The sequence below is a fragment of the Leishmania braziliensis genome, chromosome 35 (genome assembly GCF_000002845.2).
Source record: "Leishmania braziliensis MHOM/BR/75/M2904 complete genome, chromosome 35".
NCBI lineage: Eukaryota > Euglenozoa > Kinetoplastea > Trypanosomatida > Trypanosomatidae > Leishmania > Leishmania braziliensis.
The window spans coordinates 1,590,583-1,604,876 of record NC_009326.2 but is presented as its reverse complement, the minus strand read 5'-3'; the positions used below and the strand labels follow the sequence as shown (position 1 = coordinate 1,604,876).

Sequence of the window (14,294 nt, the reverse complement as noted above, 5' to 3'; positions counted from 1 at the left end):
GCTGTGTGCGTCCGTCCGCTTCGTTGCTAGTGTTGTTCTACTACGTCAAAGAGGCGAGAGCAAGAGAAAAGGTTCGTCTAGAGCCTTCTCTCTGCCCGAGTCAGGAAAGAAAGTGCACAAGCTAGGTGCAAGCAACTCAGCGGACAGCAAGACAGTGTTTATCGGTATCCCTCTCATAGTGCGCACGCCAACCCGTGTAAGAGAGAGGGTGAAAGGGCAGTGGGCGAATAAGAGAGCGGGAGTGAACAGACAACTGTGGACTATCAGATGCAAAACACCATACATGGAAATTCGTTGTATCGCTGACGTTTGCTAGCGATCAACAACAAAAAAGCCCACTGTTGCAGCTATTCGTGCAGCAGGAAGAAAAGAGAACGAGAGGTCCGGCTCACGCAGGTGTGCATGACAGCGAAGCGATTTTGAAGAACGTGTCGAGTAAGGAAAGGAGAGGAGGGAGGTGAAGGTGACAAACAAGAGATAGAAGACAAATAGTGCGAGGTAAGAAGGAGAGAGGATTGAGGGCATTGCAAGTCCACAAAAGTCGACTCCAATCGCGGACATTCGAACAGAGGGATGTACGACTGTCGAGCAGCACGTGTCGATCTTTCCCTCTTGCAAAATGGAGCGCACGCAAGTGCACGCCTGCACACGAGCAAAAGAGAGAGAGAGAGAGGGGTTCGTATTGCTGTGTACGGCATCAGTCACAGACGCACACAGGGAAGGGGGAGTCGCTGATGAAGTAAGGGACGGATACCAATGGAAATAAAACCCTACCGAAGTGCTCCGGTTCACATACACATACATAAATGCAAGCCAACCACCTAAGCCCGAAGTCCAAACGCGTAAAATCGTTATCGTGATCAAAGAAAGCATCCCCGATAGCGCTCTCGAGTTCGGGCACCGATCACTGATGCTCACTCTTGCGGCACTGCAGGCGCGTAGGGGAACAAAGAGAAATGAAAAAAAAAAGAACAAGATTGATAAAGCAGCAAAACAGGAGAAAAATGCAATTCATCTTTCCAACACTCATGACGCACGCAGGCATAAATGTAAGTCACTTACCCCACCCAACCACCCACCCCCCGACACACACACACACACACACACACAAAAGGCAAGCACGACGTACGACGGCAAAGTTCAGTGAAGAAGAATGGGGAGAAACGGAGAAGAGCCGAAAAAGGGAACGGCGCAAGGAAGAAACACCCTCACAACAAAGGGTGGGAGAAAATAAGAGAGTGGCAAGAGGGCTTGAGATGCCCTGAATAGCGGCAGAAGACGAACGACAAAGAGGATTTGAAAATAAAACAACGAATACGTGAAGTCACACAATAAAGGAAACATCATTAAGACAGTGAAAGAAAAGAGCGACGTTCAGGACCGGAGGCGCGCGCTCCTTTGGAGATGCCTCAACAGAACATGAGCTTTACCGCGCGTATATCACGGTAGACAAACACCCGCTAAGGAAAACATAAAAAGAAACAACAGCATCACCTAAAAACGCCTCAGCCCACGCCCTCATCACGATGAGATGAGGAAGAAAACAAAAGGATTATGCGGGAGAAAAAGATATACTGAGAATCAAAAAGGCACACGAAGCCGGCACAGTCGGAACTGCGGCATACAAAAAAATCTGTAAGCACCCATTTCGAGATAAAATATGAGCCACATGTCAATCCACCACAGCCTTTTCAATGGCCCGTGGCGTCGTGCAAGGTAGCTGTTGACACGCGCTACAGCAATCCGCCGACTCGGTCCTATTAGCACGGCCACTTGCCTAAACTGTACCCACCTCACACTCCGCAGGCCTCCCCACAGCCGCTTCCGCTATGCCGGTCGCCACCTGGTGCATCCCTCGCGGTGGCTCAGACACCCCCCAACACCAGTTGGGCACAGAGGGCCGAGCGGGATACGCACGCGCCACACTGGCACGCTGCCCATCCTATGAGTGGCACAAGCGCGCTCGCTGTCGCAGCTCGTTCCGACGCCACGCCATCCAGGACCTGGCCGCCGACATCAGCAGCACTACATCGCTCCGACCTCCCCATGTCGTAGGCACTTGATCCTGCGACCACCGGCTGTGGTTCGGGATTTGGCAGGGGTAGGGACTGCTTGGATTCCTTACGCAGGGCGGGAGTACGGAGGCCTGGGTACCGAACTGAGGTGCCCCTCGTCATCACGGGAGTAGGGCGATTGCAGAGGCAGAAATAGACGTGCCGGATAATCAAGACATCCATACACTTCACGCCTGAGAGCACAGTGCACAGCGTACTGCTGCAGATTCCAATGCAGTGGTAGTTACTTGTGACTCGGTGTATGTGTCTGGGTGGTGCACGCTGAATGTCCTAGGGGGCCGACACGCATACAGAGACGAAAAGAAAGGCGTGAAGGCAAGAGGAGCACAACTGCACTTCCACGATGCCCTCTTTTGGATTTTTTACTTCCAATTTACCATCCGAAGTAGGGGGTAGGGAGGCGGATGAGCGAGTGGGAGAGAGAAAGGGGGAGGAAACTTTGAAGAGAACTAAAAGGGAAAGGTTCCGTGTTGGTAGGAGAGGGCCAATCGCACACACACACACACGCATGTACCCACACCGAGTGAAAAGGCGAAAGTATGTCAATATGTACTTAGATGTAGTGATGCACCTAGTGGAGACGTGGAAATGAGTTTAAAAAATGAAGGCAGAAGGAAAAAAAAGATGAGTAGAGACTAAAGAAGGGGGTACGGGGTCGACCAGGAACAGAGACGCAGGCGATTAATGACGGAGCATATGGGTAGGCTATGCATAGGAGACGACGACGAGCACAACGTGTAAAAACTCCACACTCACTGAAGCAAACACACGTGCACAGATAGGAAGGAAAATAAAAGTGAAAGCAAAAAGTGTCGAAAGGAAAACCGATACGGACAGGATATGTGAGGTGATGCTCATGCGTCTCTACCGCAACGTCGTTCGTGGTGGTATATTGAAAAGGGAAAGGGAGAAGAATTGAAGTGTGATGTCGCGAAGGGGTCGAAAAGGGGGGGGGAATCGCACAGGGTGCATCCACAATCCTCAGAGAAAGAGAGGGAGAGAGCAGCCCAACGAGGGTTCGTTTCATTTGCCCCCACTCCGCCGAATCCCATGCCGAACATCTGGGCCACGATCGTTCACAGCACAGAAGCTTTAAAAAAAAAAAGCGAGGTCGTCAAGACTGACCAGCGAGAGCGAGAGAGCGACACTCTTAAATCACCTGTCTCTGCTTCAAGAGAGGGAGAAAAACGCACATACACCCTCCCCCGACTTTCGGTCAAGCAAACAACAACCAACATTCCATCCACGGCACACGAATGAAAACAAGCGCCGGACTGCGCCTGGGCACTCGCCACGGAGAAGCCACTCTGAAAGTCTAACCTGAGCGCCAAATGTGAAGAGGATGAGGTAGCGTCTGTGTAAAGTGACGCAGGACTCACTGGGCGCGAGTACCAATTCGATTGCTCGGCACATTCGAGACGCGCTCTACAGACAAAGTCAGTGGGAGGCATGACGCAAAAAGAGATCAATTCAAAGAAGGCAAGAAAATTCTCAAACCACTGAAACACATGATGGGGAGGAAACCGCCAACGTCGGAAAACGCCTGCAAACGTCCCTAACATACAACAACAACCAAACACAAGCGACAACGTGTAAAGAACCAACCAACCAAACAAACAAACAAAAAAGAACGAGAAGGCGGAAGAGGCGAAGAACGTATACACACAAACAAGAGGATATGGCCTTACGTCTGAGGCAATGCTAAGTGGGAGTGAAATAAGACCCAACACGCAGAAGCAACGGATACACAGAGGTACGGGTGTAGAAGAAGAGAAGGAGAAGAAGGGAAAACCGGGAGGATGAGAAAGACATAGTTACAAGTCAAGCGGGGGAAGTGTGTCTTGTTGATCAGCTGAGTAGTTCAACAAGGATGCAATTGGAGCGCGCAGACAAGGTCACATTACATGCCCCAAAAAATACCCACACACGAGTGAAAGGGGAAAAAAAAATATGGGGGAAAGCCTAACGTAAAGGGATGGAGGTACACTTCTTCCGCCTAAAGGAATGAAAACAAAACAGTCACACAAACACGCACACCAAATTAAACAGCGGTAGAGGCGGCTGCGATTCTCTTCTCTGTTGCGTGCTTGGTGTGTCCCCTCCTGTCGTCCCTGCGCAACACGCATCGAGCAGCCGCATGGTGTACACGAGGACGACGTGCGTGGCAAAGCGCTTTTCGTCGCTTTTGTTACCCTACACCCACAACCAGACCACATGCCGGCACACACAGGCCGTCAACAACTCAACGAGGATCCGAAAGGATGTTAGGAATGAACTCATCGTGACGGGAAAAAGGGTGTGTGAGAAGGGTGGGTCGGAAGAGGGGGGGGGTGGAGCAGCGGCTGCCACAAGGTCTCTGATCAAACCTCCTCAAAGTCTGTGCCGCGCCGACGCAGCGATCGTCCTTTATTTGGTACAGACTTGCGGTGCTTGTCAGCGTTCAGGGGGCCCCTGTTGTCGTTCAGGTTATTCGCGTGAACCTCTTCTTTGACTTTGTTGTTCTTATTGCTGGCAACGAGAGCAGGAGCAGTCAACGATGTCTTTGAACTGATCGTTGCAGGTTTTGTGGCGGGCCCCTTCTGTGAGAAGGACTGCGTGCGGGAAGCCATGGCGCTGGTAGGCACCGAATTCCGTGAGGGTCGCGGGTGTTTTGATGATCCTGGTGCTATGGTAGTGAGTCGTTGGCCGCTGGCGGCAGGTACAGCAGGTGTGCAAGCGGGGAGATTGCGCAGCTCAGCGATCGTCGACGCCCTAGCGGAGCCGATGTGCGGCAGCGCTATGAATGGCCCCGTCTTACCCACACCATGCGCATTCGAGTCGTACGCTACCGGCAGTACCGAGTAGTCGGTTGACGAAGCAACGCTAGACACAACGGTGCACGTCTGTGACCCTGCAAAGGTGTCCTTGCTCTGATAGTCGACTGTTCTGCCAAACGCAAGGTAGCCGCCATAGGTGTAGCCGTCACCGGACGCTCCGGGCTCACTCTTGGGCTTCGACGTGAAGCGCTGCAGAGGGGTGCTCCGCTCTATGCTCGAGAGCGGCACCGCGCGATGTCCGCTCATCGCTACCGCGGAGCTCCTCATCGGGCCCGCGGACGCAGGGGCAGCCACGGTCGGTGCAACCTTCGAAACACGAGCCTTGTAGGTACCGCTAGCAGGCTCCCACAAGGATGGATGGGGATTCACTATGTGTGAAGAAGCGGGTGCAGTGCTGTTGCACGCGACAACGCGATCGGTTTTCGTTGGCGTTGACCCGCGCGTCCCAGACGCTTTAGTACGCAGCGGGGCATGCGATGGAGTCTTGGCCTGCAGTGACGCCGGTGTCTCAGCAGAGAAGGGCATTCGCAGACTGTCATGCCGAGCACGGACCGCCTGATTCCTTAGCGCTGGCAGACTCATTTCGGCAGGGGCGGAGAGAGGTGGAGCAACTGCACTTATACTGCCATCGCATTCGAAATTGGTGCTGCTGTCAAAGCTGCTCACAGACACCCCCGGCGAAGAGACCCTCAAGATACGCTTGTTCGGTGCAGAAGGTTGACCTGCCGTGTTCTGGCGGTCGGCAGGCGGCGGCAGCGTAGTCTTGCTGCTTTTTACGCTGGCCACCGGCCGCAACGTTGACGGAGAAAGGGGGTTGGGATCCGTGTTCTGCGGCGTGGCATTGGGACGCCGACTGCCTCTTGATGCGGTCACATTGGACAAGAGCTGCTCGGGGGCAGCAGCAGCTGTGCTGCCTCGGCGGGTGGCAGAAACGTCGGTCGTTGACGCAACACATGGTCGGCAACGTGTAGCCAAAGGTGGTGTGGACAACTGCGCCAGCGCCGTCTCTGATACCTTCGCTGCTATAGACGGTCCCTTCGGCTGTGCTAAGGCTTGGCGGAGTGGCGACACCTTAGGTAATTGCCTCTTGCCACGGGACAGCCCTGGCGGCGAGCTGTCTAGGCTCTTCTCAACGAGGTCGTCATCCACACTCTCGCACTCCGGAAGCGGAACAAACCCGATAAATAATTTGGGACTCGGAGAGAGTTTAGGGTCCTTCTTGGGCGGAATGCGTCCTTCGCGGCGCATCTTGGGTGGGAGCTTCGCGGCACGAGCGCTGCGTGCGTCCAGGTACTCCCCGACATCGTCCTCGACGATCTCGCCAGCGCTCCACTCCGGAAAATCCGTCATTACGTCCTACAGTTAGAAGAGAACTAAGCAAACAAACAACAAAAAGACGAAGCGAATTAATTTACCAATCAATGCGGAACACAACGAAAATGCAACGCTGCAGCGGTCAGCCGGAGGAGGGGGAGGAGGGGGCGGGGCGGAGAACGAACACACGAAGATGAGAAAAGGCGAAACGAAGAATGAGATGAAAACACAAGTGAAAGTGGTAAACAGGGGGTATAAAACGAAGGAAGACAACAAGACACAACACCATAATGCGCACAGAGAAAGAGAGAGAGAGAGAGATGACGAGCGGCTAGAGGAGAATAGAGTCCACACGAAAGGGAATACACACAAAATATGAGGGAGAGGAATGGGGAGTGTTAACACGTATGCAGGAGAGTGGAATAGGAGGAGTGGGATGAAAGAGAGGCTTGATGAAGGAAGAAGGGCTAGAGAGGGAGAACGAGAGGGAGACGCATAAAAGGAAAAGAAAAGATAATCCTTAAAGGCCAAAGAGAAGGAAAAAAAAGGCGTCACGCACGCAACGTTCACATGACCGAAAGAAAAGTTAAGACAGACAAGGCGGACGGAGAGGAAAGGAAGGGGAGGGGCGGACTTGGGAGAGGCGTCGCTAGCTCTGCTTCAAGACAGAAGCGAGGAGGTCAACCAGATGAAGAAAAGAAATAGACGCAAACCCGTCACTACCATGCACGTGTCGGCGAGGAGGCGGCGACGGTCTGTGGGGACGCGTCTATGTGCACAAGTGAAGGTGATTGCTACGGCGTGTGTGTGTGTGTGGGTGGGTGCGTGTGTGCTGACGGGTGTGCTTCCCAACTAGACAAATTCAGAGACAAAACCGAGAAGGCAGGATGGATGAATGGATGGGGGAGGAGGGGATTCGAGAGGAACAAACCAAAGAGACAACAGGCCAATGAAAACGAAACAAAAAAAAGAACGATAAGAAATAGGCACTTTGGCAGAAACAATAAGACGGAAGGAAAGGGCAGCGCAGTGCCAACAGAGGCGAAGCTCAGAGAGAGAGAGAAAGAGGGGGTGAGTAGGTGGGTGGCAAAGAAACAAATCGTGCAAAGGCAAAGGGACAGGCAGACCACGTCAACGAACAAAGTCTGAGAAAAGTGACGCACAAAAACTCGTGCAATGCTAAGAGGGAGGAAGAGAGCAGGCAGCGCTGGTGGATCCGTATGTATGCCTCTCCTTTATGTGGCCCTGTACGTGTGCTTTCCCTGGTGGTCTCTATGTTGCTTTTTCTGTGTAGAAGAGCGTCTGAGTAGGGAAAGAAGAAATGCACGGAGGCTGCCAGCTGCGCGCGTGAAGTGCAAAGTTGGTCCTTTGCGTCTATATGTCTGTGGGTAGTGTGTGAGTTTTGTTCTGCTGAGAGCCTGATGTACCTTTGCCTTCTTTCTGTTTTCCTCAGTGCTTTAAGTAAAATACACATGAGCACCAAAGCGACTCGTGTGGTGGGAAGCGCTTCAGGTGGAAGCGCACGTGTGGCCTTTGGTGGTGTACCAAAAATAAGCAGGAACGTAGCTGAGATACAGACAGTGGAGAGAGAACGAAAGGGAGAGAAGGAGGCCTGCTTCATCCCCCCTCTCGAACCTCAAAGAGCTGAGCCGGTGGAAAAATGCACAACCTCGTGAGGTAGCTGCATCCAAGACGAAAAAGAGCACAGGGAGAGACAAACGACTTGGAATGGTGCCTGGCTGCATGTACTGTGGAGGTGATGAGATGCACACAAACACGCACCAGAGAAGCAATATGGATGAAGGTGCTCGAGAAGGTTCCGATGTGCGCGTGTTAATGGTGACAAGAAACAGCGATGACGAGCACTCAGGAAAACAATGTACCAACAAAGAGAGGGAAAGTGAAGTCAAAGTTGATCAGAGGAGGAGGAGGCATCACGAGCATGCACATTATTGGCGTCAGCATAATACGCCAGCGGCGTAGCAGGGAACGCTGGCCAAATGTTCGATCAAATGGGCGATGAAGAGCTGTCATCGAAGGATATACCGTGTAGAGCAGTCGCACAGGGTCAGAGTGAAAAAAGTGCTCCTGCCTCGCCTCAATGAGGAACAGCGAGGGCGGATGTGTAGACGGGCATCTAGCTTTGTGGCACCCCAGAACACTTTTTCGGTGGCTGGTGTGGGAAGAAGTCACAGAGGGAAACAGTACGGCTTCAATGGCCAAGAGAAGCACGAAAAAATGACTGTCAAGCAACGAGCAATTCCGCATCGCCGACCAGAAAGAGGAGAACAAGACACACAAGTGAAGAGAGAGAGAGAGAGAGGTGCATTCGCATAGAGTACACGCACGCGCACCGATGCAATAGAAAGGTGAAAGAAATCTTCACAGCACGTACGGAAAGAGTGGAAGGGAGAGAGGAACCAAAGAGAATCGGCAGCGAACCAATGCACTCCCTCGGGAGAACGGAGGCGCTCGTTGCGGACCTTACACACGGCATACACGCTGGCATACGCACACCGGCAGACACATGCCATTGCAGACACAAAGTGATCAAGCAATCCTCACCTTCAAACTCCTCAAGAAAAAAATGAGCAAATGAGAGTTGCGGTGGTGGTGGGGGGTGGGGGGTGGCGGGGGGCGATGAAACGCAAACGTCTCGCTGACTGTCAAAACGTTTCTGTGTTGTGAAGGACAGAGTCGTTTTCTCTCTGTGTGTGTGTCTGCTGATCCTTTGCTCGCATTCAGCACGCCTGCGCCTGTTGAGGCATCATCGCTGTCAGAAAAGAGTAGGGAATATGCATGAATGGAGGGGAAAAGAACCGCCATACTCGCAGTGTCACCTCACCTCAATGAAGCGAGCAAACAACTAAAGAAGACATGGGCACACGCTCACAGTATAGAGGGAAACCGACATGGCGACACGCGGAGTACTGCACAGACGCGCCAACCTCATACGCGGGTTTGTTTAGCGCTGGTAACGGCTCGAGTAGGAGGGGTGTTTCCCCGATCAAGCAACTCGATCGATATCGTATACTTCATTCCCACCTTGGTTGCAGATGGCTGCGATGAGCACCCACCCCCGGCATCACCGGATGCCGTAGACTACGCAGAGCAAGGGCCGGAGTACGATGGCGATCCGCCGAAAGAATACGATTGTAATAACGCCGATATGGTCGCTGAAGCCGTGCGCAGCGGCATAGGAAACATAGGCAACGCGCTATCCGCCGACGGTCACCGCGGTGGTAGGACTTGGTAGCGGTTGCAGATGAGCGGGTGAGGCAATGTTGCCCCCTCTCTACTCTCCAAGCCTCTTCATCGTTTTGCAAATGACTGACGTGAAGATGTTCGGCCGGTTGTTCGTGAGGTGCAGGTCACTAGCATCCCGGGAGGCGGAAGGCTTGGCAGGGTCTCATCATTGTGGAACGGTGTGCAGGAGGTGCGCTGCACTGCATCGCTGCGCTCGCTCACACCACCGTTCAGCAACGAACTCAGCCTCTGCGACGTATCAGTCTTCTGGAGAAACTGCTAGCTGCTCCTCACAAGATCGATCCGCAGGTTATCCTCTCGACGTTGCCTGTCTCCAGACGCTTCGGCGCACCATTCATCCGAGACCATTAGCCAGGGCAACACGGACCGGGACAGGCATGAGGCTTTTGCATGCACGTTGCTGCGACAGTGCTGTATGAAACTGCGTATCGGGGGCGAATCGCGGTCCATCTACCTTTCAAGCGCTCATCCTCACTGGTGGCTGCGGCACCGTAGCAGTTCCTGGCAGGCTGTAGTTAGACAAACATGTCGTATTGGCCATATCGAGAGCTACCAACACAGTCTCGACGGGGGTCTGCGAATTAGAGCTGCTCGTGTGGCCTACCGAGTCCGGCACCTTCAGAAGGCTGGAAGCTGCTGTGACGTCGTTATTCTCGGTGGTGTGCGCGTCGGTGAAGCACTTCGGCAGCAGTCGCACAAAGGAGCAGTATCTGTTGACACTGTGGAGCGGCGGAGCGGAGTTCCCAGTGGTGTCGCTCTCCGTCGTTTGCGTGTTCAGCGACAGCATGAGGGAGACGTGCTGAGGTGGCCCAGGCGATAGAGCGGCCAGGCTGGTGGCACCAGCTGGAGCCGACAGCGCGGGGAAGGCCATTTTCTGTGCTACCGTGCGCTTCTCTGTTGAAGTTCATCACAGAGATGACTAATCGCCTCCATTCCTGGTACTGCTCTCCACCAGTAGAAAGCGCAACCTCGAGGTTGGCGAAGGCGCTAAGAACGCTATTGCTGCTGGTGACGTCTAGTACGGCGACAATGCATTCGACAACGTGGGAGTCAGACTAGCACCCGTGGTAGAAGCTGGCACCACCCCTCTTCGATTGGCGCCAGTCAGGTGAGCATTATCACTGTGACTGAGGAACATAAATTCACCTTGACGGAGAACATGAACAACGATGTTGCTGCTGTATGCGCTACGGAACGCATTCACATTCGAGCCAACGCTCCAGCGCGGAGGATGACGCAGCATAGTGGGCTCCCTAGATCTGCTCCCGCTTGCAAGCTACTTTGAAGTCACCCCGGACTTGATGGGTGTTCCTGTGGCACGGCCTCCGTCTTGCCCACGCATGAGACGGCCAAGGGCAAGTGCAGGTTCACAACGGCATCGCTGAAGAAAGTGTGCTTTGAGGCGAAAGCGGCCTGTGCGTTGCCTGCTATGGTCATCACTGCTTGTCAAGAGCTGCTGGCAGCAGTCACTTTGCTGCCGTTGGGCCTGGTACGGCAATAGATGAGGGGACGCACGTAGACTACGCCGATGCATGTGAGTAGGCTGCCCTCGAGTCCCCGGCGTCAAGCGAAAAGCCGAGAAGGAGTTTGTCCTCCCGTTGCGTATGGGCAGGATGGGGCTGCCGTGTGTCATTCTCCACCTCAGCAAGCAGGTTTGTCGCCACGGGCTTCCGTGGATATGACGACGGAGACAGGCGTGACGGCAAGGCGCTGATAGGCATCGTTTTGTCCATGTCCTCAACAATACCGTGGCCCCTGTAGTCCATCGAATTAATGCGCACAAAGGACGGCTGAAACCTCATTCGTGGCGCGTCGCGTATCCCATGACAGAGCGCCACATTCTTTACGTGAATGGCACGAGTAGGCAGAAATTCCTCGTCAAGACTGTCGGCCATCGAGTGGACGCTCTCGTTGATGGATGCCGTACTCATTTGGTGTTTGTGGGGAAGAGAGCTCGACCAGGACTAACAAGATGTAGAACGCGACGATGACAAGACAATGAAGGTGCAGAGCGACTTGAGACTCACGACAGAGATCTCTCAAAACAAGAGCAAAAGAAGAGTCGAGTCACGCAATTGCAAACACAGGAAGTACAACTGGACGCTGGAGAGAGGGATACGATGGAGTCGACAGCAAACAGATGAGGGGTGGCAAGAGAGAATAATCACAAAGGAAATGCCAAGAGCGCAAGATGAAGCGAGACAGAGAGTGAGTCAGACAAAAAAAGAAAGAAGAGAGAGAGAGAGCAGATTAGAGCGGCAACGGTATACCTCCTTCGTCTGCCCTATTTAGGTGGCAAAGAGAGAGGGGCGCACACTCGCACGCCGGCAATGAAGAAAGTACAAAATACGCAAGAAGACAACACACCTACAGAAACACGTCAGCACAGAGCGAGATGGAAAACGAAGGGAAAGGGAAAGAACCACTTGAAGGAGAAAAACGAATAAACAAAAAACACCACCGGAAACCCCTCGAAGATAGAAGTCGCGGATAACACGAATATACGGGAAGGCAGTGAGCTGCAAGTGAGGCGAGGAAATCGAGGAACAGAGGCGGTAAAAGATGGGAGAGGGCGTCAGTGATATGGTTCTAGCCTTTCCCACCACATTCACCAAAGCGAAAATGTGCAAACATAAAATGTGCTCTCGAGAAGAGAGAAAGTCTGGGGTGTGATGGTGGAGGAGGGATGACGCGAGATTACCTCTCTTCTTTGCCGTGCACAATGCTTCGTCTGCTGGGCGATACTATCCTGTTAGTCGTTAGAACAAAAAATCTTGCCTGCAGATCTCTGGGCCGAAAAAAAAAAGAAAAAGATCGACCTGCGCAGAACACCGAGCGTAAAACTTACACAATCGCAAAAGATGAGCACACGTGTGGAGTACCTTATCAACCGGAAAGTGTCTCTAGTGAATGATGAGGGAGATGGAGACAAAGGGGGGGGACAACGGCAGACAAAAAGTTGGTGACTGAACCTCCGATGCGCGTCCCGCCTACTCTCGCCTATGCGCGTCGTGTTTTGCTCTTGGTGGCGAGGTGCTGAGTATCGCCTGCTGCACGACAACAGCGCTTCTGATCAACGAGAACGGCAAAACAACTCGCTCGCTCTCTCTCTATATATGAAACGTTAATAGTTATAGAGGCGAACGAAACAAGCGGAGAACAGGAGAGGGCGAGGGAGAAGAGATCGACAACCACTTGAAGGAAAGAGGAAACAGCGAAAGAGGGAAAGAGTGAATGATGGAGAAGATGTGAAGCCGATAAAAGAAAAAAAGATGGTAAATCCAACCTCTACAGAAGGCGCATTTTCAGTCCTAAGCAAACGCGTAAGAGCGCCAGTGTGTCCTTACAAGGAGTCGCTCTTTTTGGCCTACAACAAGAACAGCCGCATGAAGAGATCTCTTCCGAGGTCAACCGTCGCTAGCCCAGCCCCACTCCAGATCTGCACTCAAGCAAGGCCTACGTGCAAAGGCGGGAAAGCGCTGCTGCAGGCTTTGATACGCAGGTGAAGCGACGAAGTTCACAAACAGATACACATACACACACGCTGCACAACGTGAGGTTTGCTATCCGGGGGTATTTCTTTTGCTTCGGCTACGTTGCACCTCTTGAAAAGCGCTCGGCCCGCCGCGTCGACTTCTCTCGCTCGGAAACGGCACAGCAAGCGGGGGGGCGTGTGTGTGGGTGTGTGATTGTAGCTCAGTGAAGAGCACATCGAAGGAGTAAGCGAAAAAAAGAAAGGCCAGCAGGCGCCGAAAAAAAAAGAGCGAAGAGGAGCGACGGAGAGAGTATTATTGTATTTCAAGCCTGAAAGAATAAAATACGAAAGGGGGTAGAGAGAGAAGCAGCAGTTCCGTGCGAAACTGGTATTCTATCAGACGGCTGGGGGAGTAATGGAATCGGGCCTACTAAAAGGCAAATGATTGACACGTCGCTCATGCCCATACAGATGGGCGCACAATGAGCGTGGCTTCTCTCTGTTCTCGCGTGAGCAAAAGAGATCATGAGCTCAGCTGTGAGCACGAGTGCACAGAAGCGTTCAGTTCACACTGCACATTCGAAGGGATCAGAAAGACAGTGTGCCTACATCACGTTTGCACTCGTCGGTTGATAGGACGACTACGCCAGTGCAAACAATCGCAAAGTAGCTTCTCTTTTTTCCCAGTTTCACACAGTGAAGAGTCAGAACGTTTGTCGTACTCACAACGCAAAGAAAAGCACGTCGAAACACGAGGAGCAGTTCTATAGCGCACGTACAAGTGACACTCAGCCCGGAAAAAAAAAGGTGGAGCCCGGAATATGGGGGTGGGGGGGGGGAGAAACGCGAGTGCTGCGTCACACAGCCAAGTTCGGTATTTCATTTGTTATCCGGCTCACAGTAAAGAGGGACAGGGGCGGGGGCGGCTACCCTTGGATCTTATACGTCTTGTTGTTGTTGTTACACACACCTTGGCGCGACATCGAAAGTGGCCACCACGTTCCGTACACAGCCCTGCTGCATCAGCATCTGTAGAACGTCACAGAACGACAGCACACCCTTCATTACGCGAGCCATTTGTTTGGCAACAGTGTCAACCGCAAAGAGGAGGAAACGCTCGGAAAAGACGAGTCTCACGATAAAGTTCTCTCGCCGGCGCACCTGCTCGAGAGCGGCGGTTCCGTCTTTGCACCGCCACACGTCATGTTCGATGCAGATGAAGAGCGTAACTCGAAGGGGCCCGTCCGACTCACCGCCGCAGTCTCTGCTGGCGCGTTGAAGGACTCCGCCGGGGGAAGCTCAAGAAAGAGAGGAAAAGGAGCCATCGGCTCGCTTTCGGGCGCATAC

General features: G+C 53.1%; 1 protein-coding gene and 1 pseudogene across 2 annotated transcripts; both read right to left on the bottom strand.

Moving 5' to 3' along the window:
- Window positions 1-4,435: 4,435 nt before the first annotated feature.
- LBRM_34_4200 (hypothetical protein, unknown function) lies at window positions 4,436-6,241 on the bottom strand (the record flags this gene model as incomplete). The annotated part of the gene is made up of 1 exon (XM_001568472.1): window positions 4,436-6,241. One exon carries the CDS (start codon window positions 6,239-6,241, stop codon window positions 4,436-4,438), a length of 1,806 nt encoding a protein of 601 aa, XP_001568522.1.
- Window positions 6,242-9,307: 3,066 nt separating this feature from the next.
- LBRM_34_4191 lies at window positions 9,308-11,403 on the bottom strand (annotated as a pseudogene). The gene is given in 3 exon segments: window positions 9,308-9,436; window positions 9,438-10,937; window positions 10,939-11,403. Coding segments are annotated over 3 exon segments (2,094 nt in total).
- Window positions 11,404-14,294: the final 2,891 nt, after the last annotated feature.